The 26,554-nt window shown below is 45.0% G+C and overlaps 1 protein-coding gene across 5 annotated transcripts; it reads left to right on the plus strand.

Annotated features, from left to right (window-relative positions):
* The first annotated feature begins 132 nt into the window (after positions 1 to 132).
* Positions 133 to 25,756, plus strand: tax1bp1a (Tax1 (human T-cell leukemia virus type I) binding protein 1a). 5 transcript variants are annotated; one of them, XM_056440552.1, is made up of 17 exons: positions 139 to 828; positions 2,095 to 2,309; positions 8,391 to 8,493; positions 9,150 to 9,340; positions 9,766 to 9,921; positions 12,566 to 12,714; positions 13,245 to 13,335; positions 13,463 to 13,648; positions 14,264 to 14,515; positions 14,606 to 14,797; positions 14,899 to 14,971; positions 15,943 to 16,451; positions 18,728 to 18,814; positions 20,475 to 20,646; positions 20,736 to 20,944; positions 23,183 to 23,265; positions 24,318 to 25,756. In XM_056440552.1, exons 2-17 carry the CDS (start codon positions 2,121 to 2,123, stop codon positions 24,520 to 24,522), a joined length of 2,847 nt encoding a protein of 948 aa, XP_056296527.1. In that variant the 5' UTR covers positions 139 to 828; positions 2,095 to 2,120; the 3' UTR covers positions 24,523 to 25,756. The 5 variants fall into 5 exon arrangements, with proteins under 5 accessions (XP_056296772.1, XP_056296715.1, XP_056296527.1 ...); XM_056440464.1 differs by having other exon boundaries at positions 139 to 607; XM_056440645.1 differs by lacking the exon at positions 139 to 828 and adding an exon at positions 853 to 1,684.
* The last annotated feature ends 798 nt before the right edge of the window (positions 25,757 to 26,554 follow it).

Below are 26,554 nucleotides of genomic sequence, written 5' to 3' on the forward strand. Positions count from 1 at the left end.
TGAACTGTTATGATGGCCTGTGGTCACCGCCAATCACAGCTCTCGGTGAATCTCCGCAGCCAATGGGAAAGAGGCAAAGGCGGGACATCCTGTGATTTCCCCTAATGTCCTTTAGCCGTGTCTGCGGGGACAGAACCCACTCAAAATGAGCAAAGACATCCATAGAACAATTAAATTATCTTATCTTATAACGTTATATGTTAAACGTATGGATATTGTTGCTATATATATATATATATATATATATATATACTGCTTTGCGACAAATTGTGACATTATATAGTGTGCGCACACCACTATGATCTCCACATTAATTACGTGGTAATTGTTGAAAGTCAGAAGGGATACAAAGCCAGGGAAAGAACATTTAAATAAGTTAAGTTGAGTAATTATTTGAGCTCTTTCCATCCGTGGAGGCATCTCTCCTCCTTCTCCTCCTCAGCATCACGCTGCTCAGCATCCCGGAAGTTCAGCATCATCTGCTCCTTCAGGAAGAGACGCATCATCGTCAGAGCTTTGTCAACAACGGGGACAGTGGCAACAAGACCTCGGCCTGTCCGGCAGAAACCCACCCCCATGTGTTGCAAGTGGAATTCATATGAAAAGGGTACTCTTTCGATTTCGAGTGAAACAAACGCCTGCGATGTCCGTGCCTTGTGTCAAGCGGGCTAGCTGAACCGACGAGGATCCCGTTCAGCTAGCTGGTGACTTGACACGACATGGCCTGTTCTCGAGCTAATGCTAGCCGCCGAGCCGCCGAGCAGAAGATTATCCTCACGAACTGAGGTCGCTGGTTTCATTTGGCGCAGCGGATTCGTCACAGAAAATGTACTGAGTGTTTCCCACTGTGGCTGTTGTGTTGTTTTTAGCTGCTGAGCTGAAATGGAGAACCTGTGACGACTCAGTCACTTTCTACTTTCATGTATCTTTCGTCGGGTTGTTGTGTTGGAAACGTTACAAGGCGCGTGAGTAGTCTGCTGTCTGAGCTGTACTCTCATCCCCAGTAAAATATTTTTAAAAAAAAGGTAAATTGATGAAGTGGTTGCATCACTTGCAAGCAGCGTCACATCCTCACATCACTAAAGGCTCAGTTTGCTCAGTTAAAAGTCAACTGCCTCTGCTGTCGTGTTCAGGTGAATAGTCACGGTGGTGTGGTGGATGATGGTTACACCATGGCATCCAACTGGGTGAAAGGACTAATCTTTACTTTCAGGGTTGATCTAATTTCGTAGGGCATTTTATTTGTGTGGTTTTGGGGACTTGCAGGAGACAACCAAGTTGATACTGCAGAAATATCTTGACTTTCGGTAATATGTGTCAGGCTGCAGACATCCTGGACGCTGTATGTCTTCTAATGCACAGGTCTCGTTGAAGGCCATCACCACCTTCAACCTGCCACTGCAGCCACATTGTACCATTTGATTTCAGGGCTGAGTAGTTCTTTCTGACTATTTCTACAACATTTGACAAGTAAAATAATGGATTTCCCTCTTTAGTAAAGGTAAAATACTACACTATTAAAAACAATACTCCATCAGAGGTAAAAAAAAAAAAAGATCTGTATTGCAAATTTGAATATTTACTCATTGTGGAATGTCCTCATGTTCCCTAAGAGAGTGCTTCTTCTCAGGCTTGGTGTCATTTCAAAAACATTGCGCCAGTTGCATGGGTGATAGCACGAAAGGCAAGTAATGAAACCAAAGTGTTCATTGTGTACATGTCGTATGTAACTTACAGGAAATAATAACACGATTGGATGCAGGTTTTGCACTTTAAGATGGAGACTGAGATCCTGTGGTTATTTTAAGTCAAGTCAGATTCATTTTAACACCCAAAATCACAAAGTTGCCTCAGAGGGCTGTGCAGCACATGACCCCCTGTATTTTGTTTTTAGAGAGGAATGTGGTAAATAGAATTGGCATAGGCTGTGAACATATGCTACTGCTTGTTCTCTCACTTAATAAATATATATATATATTCCATTTTGACTTGATTGGTCTTTTTGTTGCGCGTGTGTGTGAATGAAAGAAATGCTTGTACCTATTCACTACTGTGATACTCAACTTCTCTGTCCTCTGCCCTTTTGTCTTCCAGACAAATGAAGTGACCAACGAGATACAATGTCCTCGTTCCAGGTGGTGGACTCGTCGCCGGGCAGCAGCATGAGCATCATGGAAACGTCCAACTTTGCCCACGTCATCTTCCAGAACGTGGGGAAGAGTTTCCTGCCCCAGGCGCCCCTGGAGTGTTGCTACACCCTGACCCCGTACATCACTCCCAACCCAAAAGACTGGGTGGGCATTTTCAAGGTACGTCACACGCACCACAGCGGCTTTTTACTCTGAACCGGCTTCAAAGACACAGTGAAACAGAATCAATTAAGGAGCAACCTTTTATTAATCCAAATCACTTAAGTTACAAAGACATTAAGAGATTGGAACTATTTCCATCTCATTACCAAAGTGTTTGTTGGATGGATTATGTGTTACGGTTTTATTAATTGGCCATAGGTTTGCAGCTGGTACATTAACGCATACATCCGCCTTGACACTAATGGTTCACCTCTTCATTACAAGCCTACAACCTCACCACAAGCTTTGGTGTGGTTGTTCTGCATGCGGAAAGAGGATGAGTGTACATGGTGGGCTGGCTGCAGTAGGTCTCGCTGGGGGGAAAACATTTGGTGCTCTTTAAGAACCACTCTGATTCTTATTAGGACCTGCCCCCCTCCTCCCCCCCACACTTGTTTCCTCCCCTCTGTCTTTCCATCAGTTTTTCTTCTGCTTCCTGCTAACCAACCTCCTCCTCCTCTGCTAAGCTTCACTCTTTTATCAAGGCCATCAAATCTCACACATAATTAAACGGAAATGTGAACTAGGAAACTTAATGTCTCGTAAAGTCAAAAGACAAACATTTTATTGTTGTTTAAGGACTGACTTCAAATCCACCAGCTCAATTAAAAAGGAATAAAGACGCTGTGTTTATATGGAAAAAAAGTCAATTGGAAAATGTAATTGTTGTACTCCACGCTACTGAAACCTGTTTGATGGTACCGACCACGCTTCTTTAATCCTTTTGATGGCCATGTCTGTCTTTTTTTATCTGTTCATAGATCTATCTAGTCAATTCTGACAAAGCTGTGTATGTGTGTGTGTATATATATATATATATGTATGTGTAACTAGTCAGCTCATGATGATTTACTCTTTTTCTTCGTGGGACATATATCAAGATATCAGTATTCCTGTAGGCTTTTTACAAATAATAACAATCATCCCATTTCATTCCAACACAAAATCCCCCCATGCCCCAGAACGCATGCTAATAAATCTAATATTTTGGGTTAAAGTGTGTCTGTAAGTTTGGGAACTTTAATGTCAAAATCAACAGGTATTTTGGAATATTTATGATGATGGATTAGCTTTGGCTTGCCCACTGTGTTCCAACGATCAATATTGATGGCTCTCTGTCAAGTCACTCTTTTTGCCTCCCAGAGGCCATACCTTGGTTCAGAGATGACTCGGGGAGAGAGCATTCTCTCTCTCATACCTTTCACATCTATAGGCGTTACCTGTTTCAGAGACATAGACTGAGCAATAAAGCTGACTCTCTGAGGATGACTCAGACTGCACAGAAGGCACTGCTCATTTGAGTTGTGCACAGACACCCCCTAGTGGCGGAGGATGTTCATAGTCCCATAATAAAGATCCTGGCGTAACAAACTTGCTCCTCGATGCCGGTGCACTCAAACAGTACTCCCATGCAGCGTGTACCCAGTAAACATCGGCAGTGTACATTCTAATCAAGGACGTTGGCTTTTGTTTTCTAGCATGTCGACTAATGACGATTACATGATCAATTGGACATGAGTGTTTTCTAGTGAAAAAATCGGCTTTTTAAACACATATGTACACAACTCCCTAAAAAGCCCTTTGGAGGTTTTCGGTTGTGGCATGTTTGTTGGGTCTGGCGGGAGAAACCCGTTGTGTGAGTGTATAATTAAAGTGTCATCGTGCTGTTCTCTCACACCTCGGCGCGGTGATTGATAGCTGCTCTGCCTGTGATTATTTTATAACATCACTCCTGTGTTGGAATGTCACCATACCTAACAATGTCAGTCAACTTCACTCTGCAATTAGCCAAATTATTTATGTCTCCTGTCTTAAGCAAACGCATGTGAGCACACAAGCGAACCTGGCAGGTGTCCATTGCAACCGAGCCTCTCGCTGAGATGCTGCCGTATGTGGAAGGAATGTACTTGGCCCGGGTATCCACACTGACAGTTACCATTTGTTTGGAATAGCATTATATTGAGTTTAATGGTTTGATATGCCCCGCACTGCAATTATGTTTTATGCAACAAGAATATCTTACCTGATATTTTGACAGATGTTTTGAATAACTCAGTTGATTAATGTTGTCATTTATGCTTCTCCAATCTTTGGCTAATTCCAATTTTCTCTATTTATAGTTATGCATTTATTGATTGTTGTTTATTTAGGTATCTACTTGCAGAAATATTTTTATTTGTTCATGGTTGAACAAATTATTCCGTGCCACCCAGTGATTTGTGCATCCTATAATTTCCATTAGATTGTTGTCAACCAACCGCTTAAACTGTCATATTATATGCTCGCTATATGGCTGTCCAAAGGAGAGACTTTCTCTTGTGCCACTCTTTATTCATTTTTAACATGTAACCCCCCCCCCCCCCCCCCCCAGGCGGTTGAGCGATCCACAGCTGAAGTGCAGTTATAGATAGATAGATAGATAGATAGATATATACTTTTAAAATCCAAGGAAATTTGTTCGGTCAGTAGGCAGCACACACAAGAATAAAAAAAAAAACAAAAAATATATAGGAGAAGGGGGTGATCTGGCAAGAGGGTGAACTGTGTTGTAGAGCCCATGGCGTCGGCCGTCCTCTGTTCTCCTGAGCCTGTCCTTGGCGAGCGCGAGGCGTGAGAGCTGGAGAAGAAGAAAGTCTGTGAGTGGGGGTGGAGTGGGAAGGTGGTGGTCCCAATATGGACACCAGGAGTTTCTTTTCTTCCTCCTTCTCTGTTCACAGCCTCAGCCAGCAGCCCTGGCCATGGCCAGCCTTCCTAACCAGTTTGTTGAGCCAGGGCTGGTGTCACGCTTGTGTGCTGCTCCCAGCTTGCTCCCCACAAAGTGCAGTACACTGACAACAACCTGGTAGAATAACTCCAGCATCTTGCTATCTCCAGCATCTGTCACAGCTTTCTCAGGAGCAAAAGAGTGAATCAGTTCCCATCCCCTTCTTGTACACAGCGCCTCAGTTCAGTCGACTCCAGATGGAGACCCCATCCCAGGTGACGCCAGAGGTCACCATAGTCCTCCACCATGTCCACGGTGGGCAGGGGTCTCCCTTCCTCCTCTCCTCCATCTCACTACCATGGTCCTACTTTACCATCACCATTGCTGGTGCTCATCACGCCATTACAAACCCACTCCTCACTCACCTGCCTGTACTCCCCTCCTCCTCAGTACTCCTCCTCCATCCCATCATCTTGAGTACTGCACCTGCAGAAGAATGAGACGACTGATGCAGGAGGTCACTGGTGGAAGGGGGGTGAAAAGGAAGGAGACAGAACAGTTCCTGAAGGGAGAACATCACTGAGACCCGTACACCACTGCACACACCACCATCTGTCTGTGAGTGAGGTCAGTGATGATCAGGCATGTGGTGTGCGATGGTGGACACTGCAGATCCACAAGCCGGGCAGTGGCTGACTCAGGTTAAGTGGCTGGGAGGAGTCAAAAGTGAGTGGAACAGACAAAAAGTTCTCACAAAGATGGAGTTCACCAGACACTCTGACCATGCATGATGGGTGCAACCACTCCCACATGAGCTGATAGATGATGGGCCCGAGACTCCACATGAGGCGAGCATCCTGCATTAAGTGCAACCTTGATGTGGGTCAGGTCGGCCTCAGCACCTTGGAGCAGGATGGGTGAGTGAGGCGACGGTCGGTCAGGAGGTGCCCAGATGGTGCTGACTGCTTTTGGGACCAGACGTCTTCTTCACAGCGGACTTCCCCCCAGCCTCAGGCTGAGGTTGCTGGAGGACTTTAGGGACAGCAGATATTACAGCTGGCGCGGGACTGGTGGACAGAGCTGGGCAGGACTGCAGGCTCTGGGACCCGCTGGTTCTCCAGCTGCCTTCTCTCCAGCTGTCTTCTCACCTGGTCAGTCGTCACAGAGAGGAGGCAGCGAGGGAGAGGGGAGGAGGTGGGGGTGGAAGGTGGGTTGAGGGCTCAGGGGGGGTGTGGAGGGAGGTGTGGGTGGAGGGTGAGAGGAGGGAGGGAGGGGGGGTGGGGGAGTGAGGGAACAGGGGAGGGCTGTGAACTGAACCTCCCCAAAACAGTTCAGCTCCACTGCCCCTCCAGGAGTTATCTGCTTCAGCCTCCACCACACCCCTCTTGTGTTGTTCAGCTGGGTTTGGCCTCTCAGCTTCCCTCACTCATCCTTGTTTCTGTCAGCTTCACTTGCTCTCCCCAACTCTGAGCTTAGCTTCACCCTGTCCTTAGCTTTCTGCAGCTTTCTCTTCATGTTAACAAAGCAGCTTCCTTGGTGTTTCAGAGCAGCATTGTTGATGGGGAACCAGGGTGTGTTGTTGGGATGAAGAGCGGGGTGTGTTGATGTTCACCGGTGTCCATGGTGGGCTGTTCTGTTGATATCATGTATTCACGTGAGTTGATCTCCGAGCACAGCAGTCACGTCGCACAGTCCCCCTGCAGTCAGAGCCCTGTCCTCAGGCTCACCTCCGTCATAGCCTGCAGAGTTAGCCTGGGAGAGGACCTGGGGGTCACCGCCAGTGCGTCCAGAGCAACATACAGCTTGATCAGACCTGCCTGGTCGTATGACAGGGCAGTTTCTGTATGATCGATAGTATATGCTACAGCAAGTCAGTGTTTTATTGTTCCTTGTTGAGAAGTCAGAGTATGTTGGTTCCTCCAGTGATTGATTTCGCAGTGGTGTGGTTAAAGTCACCAGTGCACAGCATGTCAGAGCAGGCTGATGATGTAAGAGCCATGACAGTGGCCAGGAGCGACCTCAGATGCCGGGACCAGCGTCAACTGATGGCGGGCGTGCGGACAACGCAATGCGCGCGAACAAGGGCACACGCACGGCAATGAACAATCCTCGACCTCTAGTACGGGCTACGCCACGCCGCCACACCCACACTTCATGCACAGAAGCGCAGGATCCGCTTCTCGCGCGGTCCGTCCGATGCCACCCGCCATTCACATAAACAGTCTCGTCTCTGTCAGCTTGCAGACCTGAAGTAGCTGCGTCTCTGTGAAGGGAAGATAAGCTGGCCAACGGGCTGCCAGACCGCTGACCTGCTCTCGGCCACGCCTCTCAGTTCAGCACAAATGACTTCATCCGCCTACCTCTTGTGGTTCTCACCTTCCCGTTCCCGTTCTGATCCTGTGGGCCAACCTCCTCCTCTCTTTAGCCCTCAGCGACACCGATCTTGCCGTCAGGTCAGCTCCTCCGTAGCTCCAGCTCCACTCACAAAACCTCTCAGCTGAAAGAAGCGGCCAACTGCGCAGGATCCACCAGGCCGAAGCCGCCTGCAAGAGTCATATCCATTGAGCGGCTCCTATGGCGACGAGATGCTCAAGAAAGCAAAGAAAGCAAGAATTAAAAAAAAGTAAAGATGGTCAAGTGTCCGAAAAAAAGCAAAAAAAGAGAAAGAAAAAAAAAGAAAAAGAGGAAAAAACAAAAAAAAAGACCTGTTATGTAATGTTCCCAAACATGCATGGCACATGTGGGTTGAAACGAGGTGTGTGTTTTTGCGTAAGCAGCCCAGACAGGGAGAGTGTGCGGTTTTGTGCGACAGTTTTATGACGCAGGACCTGAGTTATGATGTTCACAACTCTCTTTCATCATCTGTCGCCTTACGACACAGGAAATCCATAGAATTACACCTCCCCTGCTATTTTGTGTAGAATGTTCACCTTTTCTTCGACACATTTTTTACGTTAGTTGTTCTCTCTGCCGCCTCACGAGTCTGCGCATGTGCACACGCATGCAAAGCTAAATACACCCCTGACTTCCCCCCCCCATTCTCACACCTTTACTGCCCTTCCCCTTTTTGTTGTGAGCCCAAAATGGGAAGGAGGAGGAGGAGGAGGCGGCGGCGGCATGACGAAGAGTGAGGGGCACAGTTTTAAATGTTTCCATTCTTGCCTTGAACATTGTCTGTAATCAAAGCTTTCTTCATTCACTTTGTTTTTGAAAATCTAATTATAAAAAATTATAATGATAAAGGGTCATTCTTTTACATTCACACTGTCCAGTCCGGCATTTATGTTGTTGTTGTTGTTGTGGATAAACATGTTGGTTGCTGTTCACATCCTTAGGTTGGTTGGAGCACAGCCAGAGATTACTACACCTTCCTCTGGTCTCCTACGTCTGAACTCTACGAACCAGGAAGTACTGTGGACAGGACTGTGGTGTTTCAAGGTACACACACTCACACACACGCTGTAAACCACCATCCAGACCTAGGATATTCCAAAGTAACTCCTCCATTTTACAGCATGTATAAAAACCAGCACTTTTATGTAATAAGGGAACACAACCGCAAACGGCGTCCTGGGACCTGAGCACCACTCAAACCACACACACACACACACACACACGTAGAGGGCCTGCAAACTGGTTTTACTGAGCCTGCAACGGTCAGATATTACACAGTGAAAATATGAGAGCGTGCTGTGGTGTGTCATTAGTCAGTAAAACCGGTTGGCTGCCGGATGTTCTGTACTTTCTCCTCCGTCGTTGAGAACCGAGCCTAACATGTCACTGATGCACTGCAGTGAGCTCTCTGTGTAGCGAGGGGGTGCTTGAAATATAAGCTTTAAATTTAAATATATAAATAACGTGTCGCCTGTGGAAATATTGAATGTCCTTCGACACGTTTAGCTGCTGCCATGCTGTGTGGAAGGTGCTCGCTGGTTTCTATGCAGTGTAGTATCTTGTCTCCATTTGGCAGCACAGCAGTTCGTAGGTATTGTTGAAATGTTTTGGCCACGCCTACTTCAAATGCGACCTGATGACATTCATATTAAATTCAATGAAAAACAAAGAGAGGTCACATGCTCTTATCTCTTTTCTAGGTTATTATGTTCCCAAATCTGACGGAGAGTTCTACCAGTTCTGCTACGTCTCACATGTTGGTGACATCCGAGGAGCCAGTACGCCCTTTCAGTTCCGGTCAGCCACACCCACCGATGAGCTTCTGACTGTCACCGAGGACGACAGCAACTCGGACATCCTGGTCGTCTCCACCAAGTCTGGCCTTCTAGAGGTATGCGAGATAAATAAGTTTTCTCTTCCATTTTCCATCTTACCGGGTCTTGGCCCTGATTAAAGTGTCTGACCGGAAGATTATAGATCCCTACCAGATCCAGAGGTGGTTCTGTCCTGTACTTGACTGTGACCTCTGACCTCTGCCCTCACTGAGGAGAGTTAATCCTCCTTTTGGCATTAATAAACCATTTTTTTTGATTGTCCATCGAAACAACCATATTATTTCACACAACACAAATGTAGTTATATATACATTTAAAACCATTATGGATCTTACAACATTGTTCTTGTTTCCAAAATGACTTTAACTGTTCCAGGACATAAAAAAAGTACAAGACGAAGTGATCTCCAAAATCTTCAAGAATCAAGTGAATCATCCTTAACTTCTTTCTCTTTTCACTTAACTTCCCTCCGGCCTGGCAGCATGTGGAGGAGGTGCAGCAGGAGCGCAGAGAGCTGCTGAAGGCCATGCGCCTCCTTCACGAGGAGAAACAGCAGCTGCAGGACGAGCAGAGACGGCTGGCCAGGGAAAGGGAGCAGGAGAGGGAGACGTGCAGCTTGCTGCGGACACACAACCAGGTTAGAAAGAGTGATGGCACACAGCCGATAGAGTTTGTGAATACATTTATATCATTAAATAGAGGTTTAATATACACTTAAAACATATTTGTGCAACATTGAGACTCAGATCTGTGGTTACACACAAAAAAAGGCAACCGCATTGGGAGTTTCATTGTTTGCACGTGTGTGTTTGTCTGTAAGTGTGTACATAGACAGACTGTCCCTCCTGGCATACGTGTGTGGAGCCGGTTCCTCGCCAGTGATCACAGGTCTGAAAACTTCAAAGACCTGCCCGGATTCATGAATAATCTGTGTCCATGTTTTGAGAGACGTACAAAGAGTAGCAGCGTGTGTGTGTGTGTGTGTGCTGGTGAGTATGTGTATGTGTGTATGCACACACCAATCTTTCTCTCCCTCTTTAACGACCTGACTCAGTGGGCTAGAACAGAATTGGGACGCCGTTTTTCCTGGGCATCTGGCGTCAGGGACGATGCCATCGTGACCACAGGGTGAACAAACATGACGTCAAACACAAAGACGCACGCACACACACACACACACGCACACGCTCATGCGCATACACCAAATGCCCCCCTTCACTCACATTCAGGTTCCACACCACAGGGCCCCTCTAATGTGCATTCACACAAGAGCACGCACACAAACACAAACACACTCATTATGCCACCGGCTTGCAAACCCTTTTAGTCTGTGTGGAATGAGAGGAGGGTAGTCCGCAAAACCGCCTGCCTGAAAAAAGAGCCCTGCCCAGCCTCAGGGACAAACACCACTCAGTCACGCGATCCAGTGGCCACTGCTTTCTCACTGTCTATTTTCTCCCCGTCTGTCTCTCTGTCCTTCGGCCCCTGAATGTCTTCCTCCAAATTGTGGACCGTTTCATTTCAGGGCTGTTTTGTTGGCATTAGATTATTATTTGTATTCATTTTTTATTTTGCTGAAGCGAGGTAAAGAAAACTACATTTGGGAACATTAGAGAAACCAAGTTATCCTTCGACCCCGGCGTCGTCTACTTTCCCCTCTATTCCCTCCCCCATTCAGTACACTCACCAGGATGAGTCAGATTTCAGATTTGACAATTTACGAGTTTCTCATTTCATAAACAGTATCTTGGCACACACGCATCTAAAACCAGTCAACTCATGGAACGCAGAGAGAGGGGGGGTGGCAGAAGGAGGGAGGAGACCTGAAGCACTGAAATTTGCCAAGAGCAAGTGAGTTAGAATCCAGTCTCTTATCGCCCCCTAGTGCAGCTCTCCATTCTCGCCTGAGAGCAAGAGCAGGCTGCTTTGAGTTAGTCCGTTGCTCTTTTTACGAAGGACAAAATCGCCATAAATTACCTGGTAACACACACACACACACACACACATACACATTGTTATTACCGTGCTGCTTTTCATTCAACAGGCATGTCCGTCCGTAAATATATGACTTGTGTGGGGTGTGTGTCTCTTTTGTGGAGCATTTACAGTAGGTGCGCGTTAGCTCACGCCACGCTGATGAAAATATCCCGAGTTTAACATGAAAACATAAGTACATATTTTGTGGCTGCTAATTTTACGAGTACACTTTTTATAAGGTCTTTATGCACTGCTAAAGTGCTTCCCAAACGCCAGCCATAAAAATCATACAGTAGTCTACGCAGAGGCCGTGCCCAGAGGGAGACGGGCCCGAGTATGCATCGGTGAGGATTGATGGCTGTCCTCGGTGCTATCCGTCTGTCTCCATGTGTCCTCGGATGTTTGGTTTTGTCTTTCTGTGGGTGAGTGGTTATGTGTGAGCACATGACATACAGAAAGGAAGGTGTGTTCAGAGGAATGTTGTTCTGTCACAACCAATATTAGCGATGGATGATTTAGCATCCTTCACCGCTGATTAGCAGCAAGTTCTAACATGGCACTTCCACAGCAGCCACACCACACGGAGAAGACGAACCTCGCATCCGAAAGCTCAACCAGGAATGTGTTTGAAAGAATTCCCCGATACTAGACGGGTTGGTCCTGCGTGCTTTCACTACATACTGTTGATCTACAACTTAAGGCACTGAGTGTATGTTCTGAGTCCATCAGAGGGCTCACGTCAGTCATAATTTGTAACTGGAGATTTGAGATAATGTAAGACGGTCACAGCTGCACTAGAAACAGGCTATAGAGGTAAAGAACGGTACAATTAAATACAATTTTAAAATGAGATTTAAAAACAAATAGATGGGTTACGATACCTTTGACCTTATACATGAATTTTTGCAAATATTTGTCAAATATACTATTTAAAATAATATTCCGGCAGCAAAAAATCTTTTAACATTTTAAACCAAAACTAAACATTGTAACCTTTTATGAGGGCAGTATTTCTGAAGGAGTTTGATATTGATATACCTAATAACGTGGCGACTGGGTGTATGATAAATTACAAAAAAATATTTTTTTAAATACGGCATATGCAGAATACTATATATTCAACACGACCGTAGTACGTCTCATGACTAATCGCATATGGTGATATTTCATAAGCATTGCTCAAGGTCTTGTCTTTGTTCCTTCAGCATTAATTCTCCTCTGCCAGGTTCAGCCTGCCGAATGAGCTGCTGTGATTGGCTGTAGCGCCTGTCACTGTGATCCACAGCTGCCTCTCTGTCCCGCAGGAGCTGCTGCGCTCGTCGCAGGGCCTGTCAGAAGAGAGGGAGGATGTGAGGAGGAGGCTGTCAGAGGCCACGGAGCGGGTCCGCCAGCTGGGGGAGGACCTGCTCGGAGCCACCCAGAGAGGCCTGCAAAAGGAGACGGAGCTCGATTGGTGAGTGAAGAATGCTAACACATGCCCATCCATCATCCAAACGCATCCGTTTCTGTAAGTGTGTTAATGGGTAAATAACTGAGGAGGATTTCTTGCCTTCTGCTTCCTCAACATCTTCATCATTCCACTTGTCTATAGCGTGTGGACAAAATAATGCAAAGCCGAAACCATTGCCTCAAAAATAATGATCAGATTGAATCAACACCTGCCTGTCAAAGTCCAATTCAAACATAAATTAACAATGGTGGTATTCATTACATTGATATTTTAGTGCAATGTAATAAAAGCTTTTTACTCTTTTAAAAAAAAAATCCCCTTAGATGATGAATAGGAGGTCACCGACATTCAGGGGGTCGCGGTTAAGAATTTGAGAACCTATTTACACACATAGTACCTCCATAGAAAGATCTTCTGGAGTTGTCCGCTATGGTTACTAATCAGTAGCATGAAGGCCATAGTGTAATACAGTGATGCCGGTGGATTGGTTTGAGGATGGCAGCTGGACAGAAGGTGTTGATTTTATTTCACAGTCTGCGTGACCGAATGAAGAAGCTGACAGCCGAGAGAGACAGTCTGGAGATCCAGCTGAAGAACGAGAAGGATGAGAGAGACCTTTACAAGGTGGGACAAAGCTCTCCATAGCTCAAAGGATGGATTAATGGATTACAAGGTGCATTGTGACTAACCATGTACTTCTCTTTCTGACTTTTTCTTTTTTCTTTCTGTCGCTGTGTTGTCCAACGTGTAGGCCCACCTGCGCAGCACTGAGCTGGAGAACACTAAGCTGAGTGCAGAGCTGCAGATGTTGAAGGCGGTGGAGCTGAACCGGGAGGTGACCATCGCTCAGTTCCAGGAGGAGCTGGACAGACTCAGGCTCTGCGTCGCCCAGCGGGACAGACTGGAGAAAGAGCTGCGGACACACAAGACTGACAAGGTAGCAGTGGTTGTACCCCTATGTGTCTGTGTGTGTCTATATGGTAACAATCTGTTAATCTATACATGTATACACTACCGTTCAAAAGTTTGGGGTCAGACAAATTTGTGTTTGCCATTTAAACTCACACTTTTATTTATCAAATTAATTAAAAAATTAATAGAAAATATATTCAAGACATTGACAAGGTTAGAAATAATGATTTTGATTTAATATTTAAATGTTGTTCTTAGCTCAAAGGAAGGCCAGTTTTATAGTTTCTCTCATTAGCTTAACTGTTTTCAGCTGTGCTAACATAATTGCCCGAGGGTTTTCTAACCCTCAATTATTCTTCTAAGGCGATGAGCAAACACAATGTACCATGAGACTACTGGATTGGTAGTTGCTGGAAATGGGCCTCTGTACACCTTTGTAGATATATCAGAATAACAATATGTTTCAACAGAATAGTCATTTACCACATTAACAATGTAAAGAGTGTATTTCTGTTTAATTTAATGTTATCTTAAATTTTTTTCTTCTTCTTTTCGAAGTGACTCCAAACTTTTGAACGGTAGTGTGTGTGTGTATATATATATATATATATACACATATGGTCTGTCTCCATGTCTTTAGGCAGATCTGGCCCGTGTGCGTGAGCAGCTGCGTCAGGCAGAGGAGCAGCTCCAGGCGTCCCGGCAGCAGGCCTCCATGTTGGCCTCGGAGCTCCGCGACTCGGCTAGCGCCCGGGACCACACGATGACCGAGCTGTACCACGCCCGCTTGGAAGCTGACAAGCTGCGCGTCAGTCTCGCTGATGCTCAGGCCGAGTGCCAACGCATGGAGAGCCAGCTAGACCGCATGAGGAGCACTGCACAGAATGAAGTGGTCAGTCTTCTCTGTCTTTCACTTGCTATGTCCGGGGATTCTGAAGCAGGCCGTGGAAAAATGTTTTTGTCACATCTCCTTCTCTCGCAGGGTGTTGGGACCAGTGAGGAGATGACACCCAGCATGATGGTGGTGTCAGAGGCAGAGGCCGAACTGCAGAGAGAGGTGGAGGAGCTGAAGCTGCGTCTTCACATGGCTGCTGAGCACTACAAGGAGAAGTACCGGGAGTGTCAGCGCCTCCGGAGGCAGGTGGCCAAACTGAATGCAATGGAGTCACAGGGAGTGAGTAGAGCAGAACTCATGCGACTAGAAATATTACACCCAGGTCGGTTTATGCCGAAATCAGCAGCAAATATATCAATATATAATTTATTTTTTTGCAGGAGCCAAAGAGAAATGTATCCACTGAGACAACACAGGAGCCAATGACCCCGAGTCCAGAGTCACCGACGGCAGGTACACACTCCTTCAAGTGCAAAAGTATGCATATGCAAGATGATGGAGGTCTGATTACCGGGACATGTTTTGTCCAAAACAAATGAATCCAGACACACTTAACACTTGTTAAAAACATTGCATATTTATTTTCTTTTTTGAAGATGTACTTTTCTTATTGCTTGAAAAGTAATTCACTGGTAGTAAATACAGGATATTCCATCACAGTATCATCTATTTCTCAGTCACACACACACACACACACACACATAAATTGAATTTGTGATGATCCAATAATAATAGCCCATCATTATAAAGTGTACTCTTATCTAATTTATTCGTTAAGTGTAAACAAAACCAACACAATAGTTCTTAATGCAGGGTTCTGAGTGTGTCCTTACTGATTCACTTCCAATTCTTTTGTTTGACAAAGTCCATTTTGTCAATAACGCTTCTAAAAATAGTAATAAAAGCTATTTCCAAATCCCAAAGGCACATATTCAAGTTATCCTGTCCGTACTTAAAACATTATTATTTATCTGTTATTGATCCAGCACATGGCACTGCACTTAAATGCTTCTTGTTGTACTTCTGGTCAGATGCTAAAACTGCATTTACTTGTACTCATTGCAATCACATGACATAAAGAAAAGTAGGTGCACGTTGTGACTCGCTGGACTGGACAAACCTTTGTTCTCTCACAATGCTATTACTCCTCGCTGAGATAAACTGCAACCTAAAAACAAGTTGATACAGCTTCTCTGGACAAACTCTTTCTTGGAAATATAGGAAGTACATAAAAGTGGCCGAGGCTACGTGGCCGTGAGGGATTCCACCACTACAGTGTTTTTCCTCCCCTGTAAAAATAAAAGTGATCAATTTGAAAAACTCCATAATTATCTCTTCTTTTCAAGTGGTAATACCTGAATGAAAGACGGTCCTGCTGACTGAGTATCATCTTTGCTCTGCTCCATCTTTGTGTGTTTTTACAGGTAACATAGCTGCTGCAGTCCTACAAGAAGCCGCTGAGATGACAATAACACCAGAACTTAGGAACAGGGAACACACGCATGCTGATGCATACATCAGCATTGACAGGCACGAAAGGCAGAGAGAGAAAATGCCAAAGGAGAGGGATGAGGTGGAGGCTGAGGTAGAAACCAACCAAGGGGAGGAAATGGAGAAAGAAAAAGAGGAGAAGAGGGACAGTCTGCCAGAGGAGAGCCTGAGGATGACGAGCTGGGTGGAGGTGGAGAACGAGAGGCAGAGAGCCGAAGAGAACAGCGAGGCGGAAATGGCGGTGAATGCCGAGGAAGTGAGGGATGTTGCGGCGCACCGTGTGCCGCTGGAGGGGGAGGGGAGGCGGATGGGGGAGGCGGAGAAGGCACAGACACGCTCGGTGGAGATGGAGCTGGCGATGATGGAGGAGAAGTGGAGGCAGCAGTGTGCGATCAACGAGACCCTCAAACAACGGCTGGCCAACGAGGAGGAGCGATTCAGAGTAAGACACACACACACACACACAAGCGTAGACCGAATGTGAGGGATCAGTCCTCTCCCAGTGATCAGAGGTCACGTATAAGCCCTAAAGTACCACAACACCTTCCATTTGTAAATGTTAAAACAACCACCATGCTCCAGTGTAGATGAGATTCTATTCATCATTATCCTCATTGCACACTCAATAACTCTATTTTTATTGCACCAGAGTGTTCAGTAAATCCTATCCTCCCTTTTCACAATTCAATTTCCCAGTCCATTTAGTTTTGATTTGATTTTTTTTTAATCACTGGATGTAGTTACACACAAAGAAAATTAACTTGTGAGGTTATGATCCAATCATAATAGCCCAACATTATAAAGTTTACTCTAATACCTACTTTATTAGTACTTGTCTTTGAACATATTTCTAACCTCATTTTTATAAAGACACAATATAAACCAGGAATGCAGAATTGTTCAAAATGTTAATCGTTAAAAATTCCAATAAAGCAGAACAACGATGAGACCTTTAAAAGTGTCTTCCCATCAGCGACTCAAGGAGAGAGCTCATAGAGACGGATGGACGCCTTCATGGACTGTTGGGTTGCCAGTTGCCACTGAGAGCTTGTGTGAGTGTTGTGTTACCTTGTGTTGTGTTACCTTGTGTGAGTAGCAACAGTCACAGAGGAACAAAGGTTCATAACAGTTTACTTAAACAGGCATTAACCAGAGTAACCGGGTTATTCCATGCCACACATGAGCCAATGTGTGTGTGTGGTGTGTGTGTGTGTGCGTGATTCAATACGACCACTTGAGCTTATTGCGTCGATGTGGGCCTGTTGCATTTTGCGTGCGAATGTCTGCCAAAGTACCGACTGGCATTTAATCTCCTTGAGTGAGTGTGTGTTTATCGGCGCTGTAAATAAGGCTCTCCCCTGTCTTTGATAGAGTCTCCTGTCTGAGGCGAGCGCCCCGGGCCTCGGGACGCTCTTAATGGCCCCGGAGACTGACAGGAGAGGCGGCCGCAGAGCGCCATGCTTTACGGCTGTTTACAACAGCCACCCAGAGGATGGACCGTGGGGGGGGAGGGGATAGGGGTGGGGTGGGGGGGGAATAGACAGGGAGGCAGGGCATAGAAGTACACGGCTGCAGAATCCCCTCACCTGAACTTAACCCTCTAATGCTGCGCAGTAAATTCACGAGCGAGGGGGAGAGCGAAAGGAGGACAAAGGGAGATGAAAGGGAGAATGACGGGCGAAGAAAAGCCGATGAAGCAAACAAAATTTAGGGGTGAAAAAAAAAAAAAGGCAGGACGGGCGGACATGGAGCAGAGAGAGAAACTGCCGGAGAGTAGGGGATTTGGAAAATTTGCGACGGGATGAAACGGGAGAAGAGCAGGCAGCGAGCCATGTAAACCATCCCACAGGGTCTGTCCCGTTAGAAGGTTTGAGATTTACTACGATCCCCTGGTCTGCCCCAGACGGCCCTGGACACAGGCCGTGTGTCTGTGGCTTTAACTGTGTGCTTTACAGTAAGCACCGCACATCTGACGCCGCTCCAGGTTAAATAAAACTCAACTGACCAGATATGATTTGTTCGCCCGCCGACTGATATTCCTCTTCGTCAGCGAAGACAAATGGAGTGGAAAGAAAGGGATCCTATCGGGGGGGGCATTAAAGTTAAGATGTGACCTTTCCATCAACTTTGGGAGAGTCCGTCACCATTTCTACTGCACTGTTATATTTTTTTGCAACTGTGTCAATACGTCAATGTGAAGATGATGAATTGACAACTATTCTGATATTCAATTAATCATGTTTAAGTATTATTTCAGCGTCAATGCCAAAATGTTCACTAGTCCCAGCTTTTCAGTCGTAAATATATATCATACGTCATATTTATTTCATTCATATCTTTGGGTTTTGGTCTACTGGACAGAAAGACATTTGAAGATGCTGCCTGGGGCCACATTAATTAAAGATATTATATAAAAGAATCGTGATACTAAAAAGTTATGAATATATTAGCTAGTTGCGGCTTTAGTTATTTTATTATTAAAACTAGTCCTTACCAGTCTCATTGTTGGAGCCGTACAGAGATACAATATTTGCCTTCCTGTTAAAACAGAAAACATGAGCCGATGTCCCCTGATATGTATCCTGTGTTCATTATTTATCCATCATCTTAGAGTATTTCTATAAAAAAATCAATTTAAATGTATTCTATTTCTTGTACACGTAGCCATTCTATGTTGCATTTGTATTAACGTGTGTGTGTGTGTGTGTGTGTGTGTAGGTGCACATGGCAGATCGAGCCAGCGAGGTGACAGAACTGAAGCGGAACCTTGCCCAGGCGCTCCGAGACAAGGAGCAGCTCCAAGAGGTACAGGCGGGTCGGGCGTTGGTGGCGCTCTGCTCCTTACGGGCAGCACTTTGTTTTCACAGCAGGAAGTCTACGTCTTCCACCGGAAACTAAAAACACAACTTTTCTGACTGTACCTTATTAGCATTTCAGTCGCACTTGATCGGTACTTACCGATGGTGCTTCTGTCGGTCGGCTTCCTTGAAGAAATGTTACTTTCTTGACTCTTGTTGTTCTGAGTTTGTACTCAAGGTTGAATTCAAAAGCGTCAGCTCAATGATGTGTAATGTAATAATAATAATAATAATAGTAATAACATTATTTTTTAGAGCACCGTTAAAACATTATACACAAAAGCGTCAGCTCAATGATGTAATAATAATAATAATAACATTATTTTTTTAGAGCACCTTTAAAAACAGAGTTTACAAAGTGCTCTACAGAGAATCAAGGCAAACAAATCTAATAGTCAGATAGAAATATAAAATAAAAAAACAACAGACAAACTAAATTAGAGGAACCAAAGAACTGCATAAAAGGACGACATCACTTAAAAGCTGTTCTATAAAAATGTAATCGTGCTGATGGCAGGGGAAGCTGAATCACAGCCGTACGTGGATTCAGCTCAGGTGTGTCGAGCTACTTTGATTAGATCAGACACAACATGTCGGCTCTATGAACAGACATCAGCTTATGAATGCAGGTAATAATTTTAAAAAGCTAATACAAGTCTGAGATAGCAAACTCTCATCCTGTTGCCTATGGATTCTGCTTCATATGCACATTTCTGTTTCTAGAGATTATAGGCGTATTAACTGGATGCAGTGTGTGAACTCAGTCCTGTAGCGTTTCCTTCCCTTCTCCATCCTCCCCACTAATTAGGACATCTCCGCCCATCGGTACAGTGCCATTAGACAGTGCAAATGCCACGCGACGTGTCTGTTTCACCTTCCTAACCCTGGTTTAAATGTTAAACCTGATAGCTGCGCACTAATGAAGTCATCAAGAGAGGAGGTCATGGGGGGAAGAGCGAGAGGAAGGAGGGAAGTAAGAGCGGGAGAGGGCGAGTGCCTCCATCAGCAAAGCCAGAGCAGAGGGAGCCCGAGTCTGACACCCATTACAGTAATGAGTACGGTACTAATGCTCTCGCTTCATATATAATCACAAAGGGCAGAAACAATGTCGAGGGAAACTTAACTCGGAGCTGGAAATATTTAATCCCCGCGTGGTTCCAACAGTGAAAGTGTGCCCGGCAAACACTCAGTGAATTTCATTCTCCTCTCTCTCTCTCTCTCTCTCCAAACCCAAAGTTTTACACATTCAGCAACAACAATGATCTGCTAGAGGATTTACTGGGAAAGGAAAACATACAAATACAGATAGATATCATCTAGGTATAAGATAATGAAGAAAAAAACCATGTAGGGTATGAAAATGTAACGGTGAAATATATAATTTGTGTCAACTTCAAACAATATGGAGCGTTTTGAAAGCATGTGAGCCAGCTGTGTGACCGATTGCTTTGGTCTCTTTTGTTGTTTGCATTCCTTATTTGTATGAATCCATTGCTTAACTGCACAGCACAGACTACTGAGTACCAGGAAATAATAGATTCTAACGCATGCTGAGGATATCCCGTGTATACCCGTGAGACACTGAGACCCTGGGCGTTGTCCCTCAGGAGCTGCAGCGCGTCGCGTCCCGGCAGAGGGAGCAGGGAGCGGAGATCCGGCAGCCCATGGTGCTGCGCTACCCCCTGCCGTACCCTCAGGACCCCTCCCCCCCGCCGCTGGTCCCACACAGGCCTGCGGAGTTGCAGTACGGCAACCCGTACTCCACCGACCACGCGCGAGGTGGGAGGAAGTCCGGCTTCGATGAGCCTCTCCGTCGCGGTTCCGGATCAGGACCACGGCTCTCACGTGTCACCGTTTGTTTTCCCTAGACCGGACGGACGTCTCTCTTTCTCCTGAGCACATGCCCCGTCCTCCACCCGAGGCCCCACCCTGCGCCCCTCCCTGTGCACCACCAATCACACCCCCGAGTCCGGGCCCCGGGGCACCGGGCTGGGACCGAGAGGTGGTCTGCATCCAGCCCTGCCGCACCACCGGCCCCCCCGAGAGTCAGGAGCATCCGCTGGAGGAGCCACGAAATGTGAGTGCATGCAAACACAAAATGCGGGATGGGAAGTCGGACGCGCGAAACCCAAGCGGGTATGACGCTCATTAACAAGCCGACGCAATTTGAATTCATCTTTTACCAGCTGAGGTTTTACATGCATCGGATTATGCAAATGGGAATGTTTTTGCCTGCTCCCCCCAGGGAGACCACTCATAATGAAAACATTTTTGTTTTTAAGTTATTGTACCGTACTTGATCACAGCATCATTTTGATCTCAATATGTTCGATATATATATATATTAGTGCTGTGAAAAATAACGCGTTAACTCAGTTCATTCAATTACAGGTTTAACTAGTTTTTTTTTTTTAACGCATTTAACGCATGCGCAGAATGAGCTTCCAATCCATCTGTTGTTGGTCGTCGGGACGAAAAAAAAGTAACTTGCAGAATGAGCTTCCAATACACTACTTCAATCTGAACTCTGTCCGCTCTCATGCAGACGGTCTGTTCATCGGTAATGATCCTTCCGCAGGTTCACCTCCGGAAACCTTGTTACGACTTTTACTTCCTGTAGATCAGGGTCTCAACACGTCGATCGCGACCTGCCAGTCGATCGCGGCGTAGTGTCGGTAGATCGCATGACATTAAAGAGATTGGCCCGCCCCCTGACATGTTCTCTAGAGCACGTCTTTGTTCTTTTATTAAACTAAACGTCTGTTGTTGATCGTATCTCCACAGCAGCATGTCATTTCTGTCTCTTCGCGTTGCGTTAACACTTATCGATCTCCGTCTCGCGCGCCACAGAGCTCCGTGCGCGCGCATCGGGACCGAGCAAAAAAAAGTCCCTTGTCAATCTGTCCCCGTGTCCGGGCCGGTGAGGTTTCAGCTTTGCAGCGGTGTCCCCGCCGTCCCTTTCATCACGGCCCACAGTCAGTTTCCCTCAGCAGCTGCTAGAGGAAGACTAGAGGCCTTTAGATTGTATCATGGTGGAGTTAATGATTGACAAACAAGAGAAACATGCTCTGTTTAACCCTCCTGTTACCTTTACATTTACTAACATATTTTACCCTCGGGGTCAATTTGACCCCAGCAATTAAAACCTCCAGAAAATTATTAGAATTAATATTGCTTCCCAAGTTTAAGTGTGAGGTACTTTATGTTTGTTTGTTAACTACCTAAATAGCCCTTTAAATAAATAAAAAAGTTGATATTTCTTATATGTTTGACACAGTGAAAAACAGCCTGGGGTCAAATTGACCCCAAAGAACACCGACATTAAACATTGAATGGGGTCAAATTGACCCGAAAGGTAACAGGAGGGTTAAACATTCTGTTTAGGATGAAGATATATTAATGTTCCATATGGAAGAAAACTGCTAAATAACTGCTGAGTTGCAGCACCATTGTATAGAAGAATGTATAAATGTATATATCCGTCTTTTGTCATAAATCTCTATGTTCTCACAAAATATACCGAGAATATCGGTAATATGTGATTAATCATGATTAATCCACAAAAACCTGTGATTAACCCGATTAAAAATGTTAATCGTTTCACAGCCCTAATTTAAATGCATCGGATTATGCAAATGGTAATGTTTTCTGCCTGCTCCCCCCAGGGAGACCACTCATAATGAAAACATTTTTGTTTTTAAGTTATTGTACCGTACTTGATCACAGCATCATTTTGATCTCAATATGTTCGATATATATATATATAAATTTTTTTTAATTTCAAAGCAACTTAAATGGCAAACTACGCCCCAGGCTTTGCCTTCTTACCCCCGTGTCGTGTTTCCAGCATCCAAAGAATTGCTGTCACGGTAATCCCTTTCTCTCTCCGTCTCTGGAGTCCTCCTCCTCGCTGAATGAAGGGAATGGTATCTTGCCCTTAAAAGATGAAGCTATGGACTAATTTGCATACGGCTCTAATTAACGTCACTCCCTCAGAGCTCAAGAGGGACGAAGATAACAAGAGCTCGGAGAGTAATTAGGGGAGATTTTTTTGCAAAGGGACGGACCACAGATCAGTTTGTGTCCGTCAGATTGTATCAGGTTTTGTTGTTGTTGTTGTTTGGGAGCAAACTGAGGCAAGCGAGGAAGGTTTGCTGTTTTAAATTGAAACATTAAAGCTCATGTCCTTAGCGGTTCCGTTTTCAGACAGCCCTCTCGATCCATCTTCTCCTGTCTGGGAGGGCTGGTCTGTGTGTGCATACAGCTCTACGAGCGACGAGGTGGCCGTTACTTTCCATCCCTTTGTGTCTCGTAGGCTGCTGATGGGGCTCAGCCGTCCTGTGATCATCAGTCCAGTAGACGTAGAGAAGCCAGGGGCAGCTTCTGCTTTGACTCCAGGTAGTGTGCCTACCCACACGTGAGAATACTGTCGAGCAAAGAGACACTCGATGAACACGGAGAGCAAAAGAGGGACAGTCCCCCCCCCGTGCCGGTGTTGAGTCGAGCTGATGTTTAACACAAATACACAAACAAAAGGGATTTAAATGCCTTGCTGTTTGGACAGACCCTCAAATAATTGCCCTGTTGTTTTTTGCAGAATGAACAGGCTTATTATCTCAATTATTCGGAGAAATATGACTCTGCCTGCCCTCTGTGTTTCTGAATTAAAGAGATACTTTTCCTCAATGTCCTGCGAGAAGCTTGTTTTCATGGAAGCAAACATGTTCCGCCCGTTTAGTTTAATCACGAAATGAATGTCTTGAGTGCAACTGAGGCACATTTGCCGGACTGTTTCTGGCAATGCAGCCCGAATGCATTCCGGATGCCTCATCTTGTAAAGAGGCAATCTATGTATACTGAGGGTCGACAATTTATCCAATCAAAATAAAATGATATGTTCATTATTTTTAAATTTTTTAAAACATTATTGTCATATTTGTCCGTTAAGTAAGAATTAAAATCTCTACATATCTGTTTGTGTAGGGAATAAACAAACTACATATTATTTCACATCAAGGGAAGTTCTGGATTTATAATCAAAAACATGTAACGAACAAAACAGTTTGAACAAAGATTACAAAAGAGGAAGGGGAATTGAACACAAAACCAATACCTACATGCACTTATGTATATAAATAATATATATATATATATACACATATATTATTTATATATATATATATATACATATGTGTGTGTGTTTATGTATAATATGCAATACATATAGATACACATTCAACTTGTAATCCAGTCGTCTGTTTCAAACTTCAGGACCGAGAGATGAAATCTATCATTCTAGAATTTCTTATTTCAGGATGTTTTAAGAAGTCCTAGTTGAAAAGTCATCGGAGCGTAATAACATGCAGAATAAGTCTGTGTTGGATCCGAACCAAGCTGACACATCTCTCACCCCCCCCCTCCTCCCTCTCTCCTTTTCTCTCCCCCGGTAGTGTGCACAAGCGCTGCCCGCTGTGCGAGGTGATCTTCCCGCCCCACTTTGAGCAGCGCAGCTTCGAGCAGCACGTGGAGAGCCACTGGAAGGTCTGCCCCGTCTGCTCCGAGCAGTTCCCCCTCAACTGCCGGCAGCAGCTCTTCGAGAGGCACGTCCTCACGCACTTTGACGGCCACGTGCTCAACTTCGAGCAGATTGAATGACGGGCGTGTGAAGGGGCGAAGCTCTGGTTCTGACTTATCGTATGGGTAAATGTGTGTCGTCGGATGTTTAGTTCATTTTGATTGGGTCAAGGTGTCTTGTTAATATACAATCATTAGCACTTTTTTGCAATCTTTAACAAAGGTTAGAAAGAATGTAGTCCAGGAAGCCGAGCGCGTCTGCTCCACCGAGGTGGTTTATGAAGTCGGGTAGCGGTCACCTGAATACACCGATGGTAAAAGGATCATTAACACGCCCTTTACTTTTGTATCCTTTTTATGCTCATCGTTCTGCTTTAGAGGGACTAGTGCATGCATTCATTATGTGTTCCAAACTACAAAATGACAGCTGTTCAAGCTAAGAGTGAATTGTAGCTGGAACCAGGAATTTGAAGAGAAAGCATTTTAGTACGTCAATGTCCGGGGTATTCTTTACAATGAGTACGATTCTCATCAAGCAGCCAAGACATCTTCATCTTTTAATTGTCCAAAGCTTCTTTTTTTGTTTGTTGCATAAATGCAATTAGATCTGAATATGTGATGTCATCTGAGTGTTATTTAATAAAGGAGTGGTGTGGCGGAATTATTTATTTTTTGGACTCTAATGGGAAGTGATCTTTGATTTCTCCCAAAACTACAGTACTACTGTACGTGTAAGACGTCAGACGGTTTCAACAAAAACAGCACTACGTTTTCATGTATCTGCACTAAAAAAGGCTTTATTCTGAATGTACTGTACATATGAAAATAAGTATAAGTTGTGGAGAGACCTGTGAATTACTGTCGTGACTCTGCCTCCCCTCATTGTTAATTATTTTGTTTTGTGATGAAAGAATGTTTTACTTTGGTCAGTTGGTAAAAAAAAAAAAAAACTCGGCTGGTCTGCTTCATTGGAGATGCTGTCACGTGTGAGCAAAGGGACTGCAGCACACACAATTAGACACTTTTACTGTTATGTAATTCCATGTTTTAATGTTACAACTGTGAAGAAAAATCCATTGCTTTGTGTGCAGGTCCACATCATGAGTGAGTCATTTATGTGTGTCTCATCACCGCTTGTCGATTTACAAAGTGAACCCTGACAGTGTTGTCTTCAGGCTTTAAAAATTGCACATGCCCAGTAATCGTGTGTGTGTCATGTGTCCAGCCCTTTTCATGTGAGGACGTCAGGACGGTGGTTTAAGTGTGTACTGCAAAGATCTTTATGAATAAAGTAAGCTCGTCTTAATGCATTTAACTGAAACCTTTTCTTCTATTTGGGTTCAAAGGGGAAGAAATGACACGTCAGTCCGAGCTACAGAGCTTTACACTTTTATTTTCATGGATTTTTTTTCCCAGTCATTTCTTGTTTACATTTAAGCAGCTTTTCTTTTATATAGAAAGACACTTTGACATCGTTTACAAGTCGCTCTGCTCACAACCTGTTGTCCCCCATACAAAAAGGAAACGTTGGTCTCCACGGTACATACGAAAATATAATTTAAAAGCACTTAACAGACACGTTACAATACATTCACTGTACACAGTATATTGAAACCCCTCCCTCCTTCTGCACACAGCCTCCGCTCCTCCTCTCCCATATGTGTAATACTGCAATTGGACCCCGTGTAAAGCTGAAACTATTGCCATGGCGACTGTGGAGTCCGTGAAGCAGGGATGGTTTTACGAGTGTTTGACAGAGCTCCAACGGCAGACTCTCCGTCTCCGTCCATCTAGACCCGTCTCGGCCACGGGAACTCTTCCCCGACGCCGAGAGGCAGGAATGAAGCTTTTCTATCGCACGCGAACCATTAACTCAGGGTTACTTTCAGGGTAAGAAGTTCATGGACGCTCTGTGAAACTGATATCAAGATTGTGGGGCTCTTGGTTCACTTATCGTTGCTTCAGAATAGACGTGGATGTCTTTCAGGCACACGCACACACACACAGTTGTGCTTATTGTCAGGTAGCACACGAGTTGAAGGCATTGTAAGTACAGTACAGGCGTATAATTAAAATAACAGTATGTTTAAAAATTAAATTGATTTATTCAACC

The sequence above is a fragment of the Pseudoliparis swirei genome, chromosome 1 (genome assembly GCF_029220125.1).
Source record: "Pseudoliparis swirei isolate HS2019 ecotype Mariana Trench chromosome 1, NWPU_hadal_v1, whole genome shotgun sequence".
Classification (NCBI taxonomy): Eukaryota; Metazoa; Chordata; class Actinopteri; order Perciformes; family Liparidae; genus Pseudoliparis; species Pseudoliparis swirei.

Coding starts and splice junctions, on each gene's coding strand:
- tax1bp1a (XM_056440552.1), top strand. CDS start 2,121: ATGTCCTCGTTCCAGGTGGTGGACTCGTCGCCGGGCAGCAGCATGAGC. Junction 13,336..13,462: donor ATGAGAGAGACCTTTACAAG/GTGGGACAAAGC, acceptor TCCAACGTGTAG/GCCCACCTGCGCAGCACTGA. Junction 13,649..14,263: donor GGACACACAAGACTGACAAG/GTAGCAGTGGTT, acceptor CCATGTCTTTAG/GCAGATCTGGCCCGTGTGCG.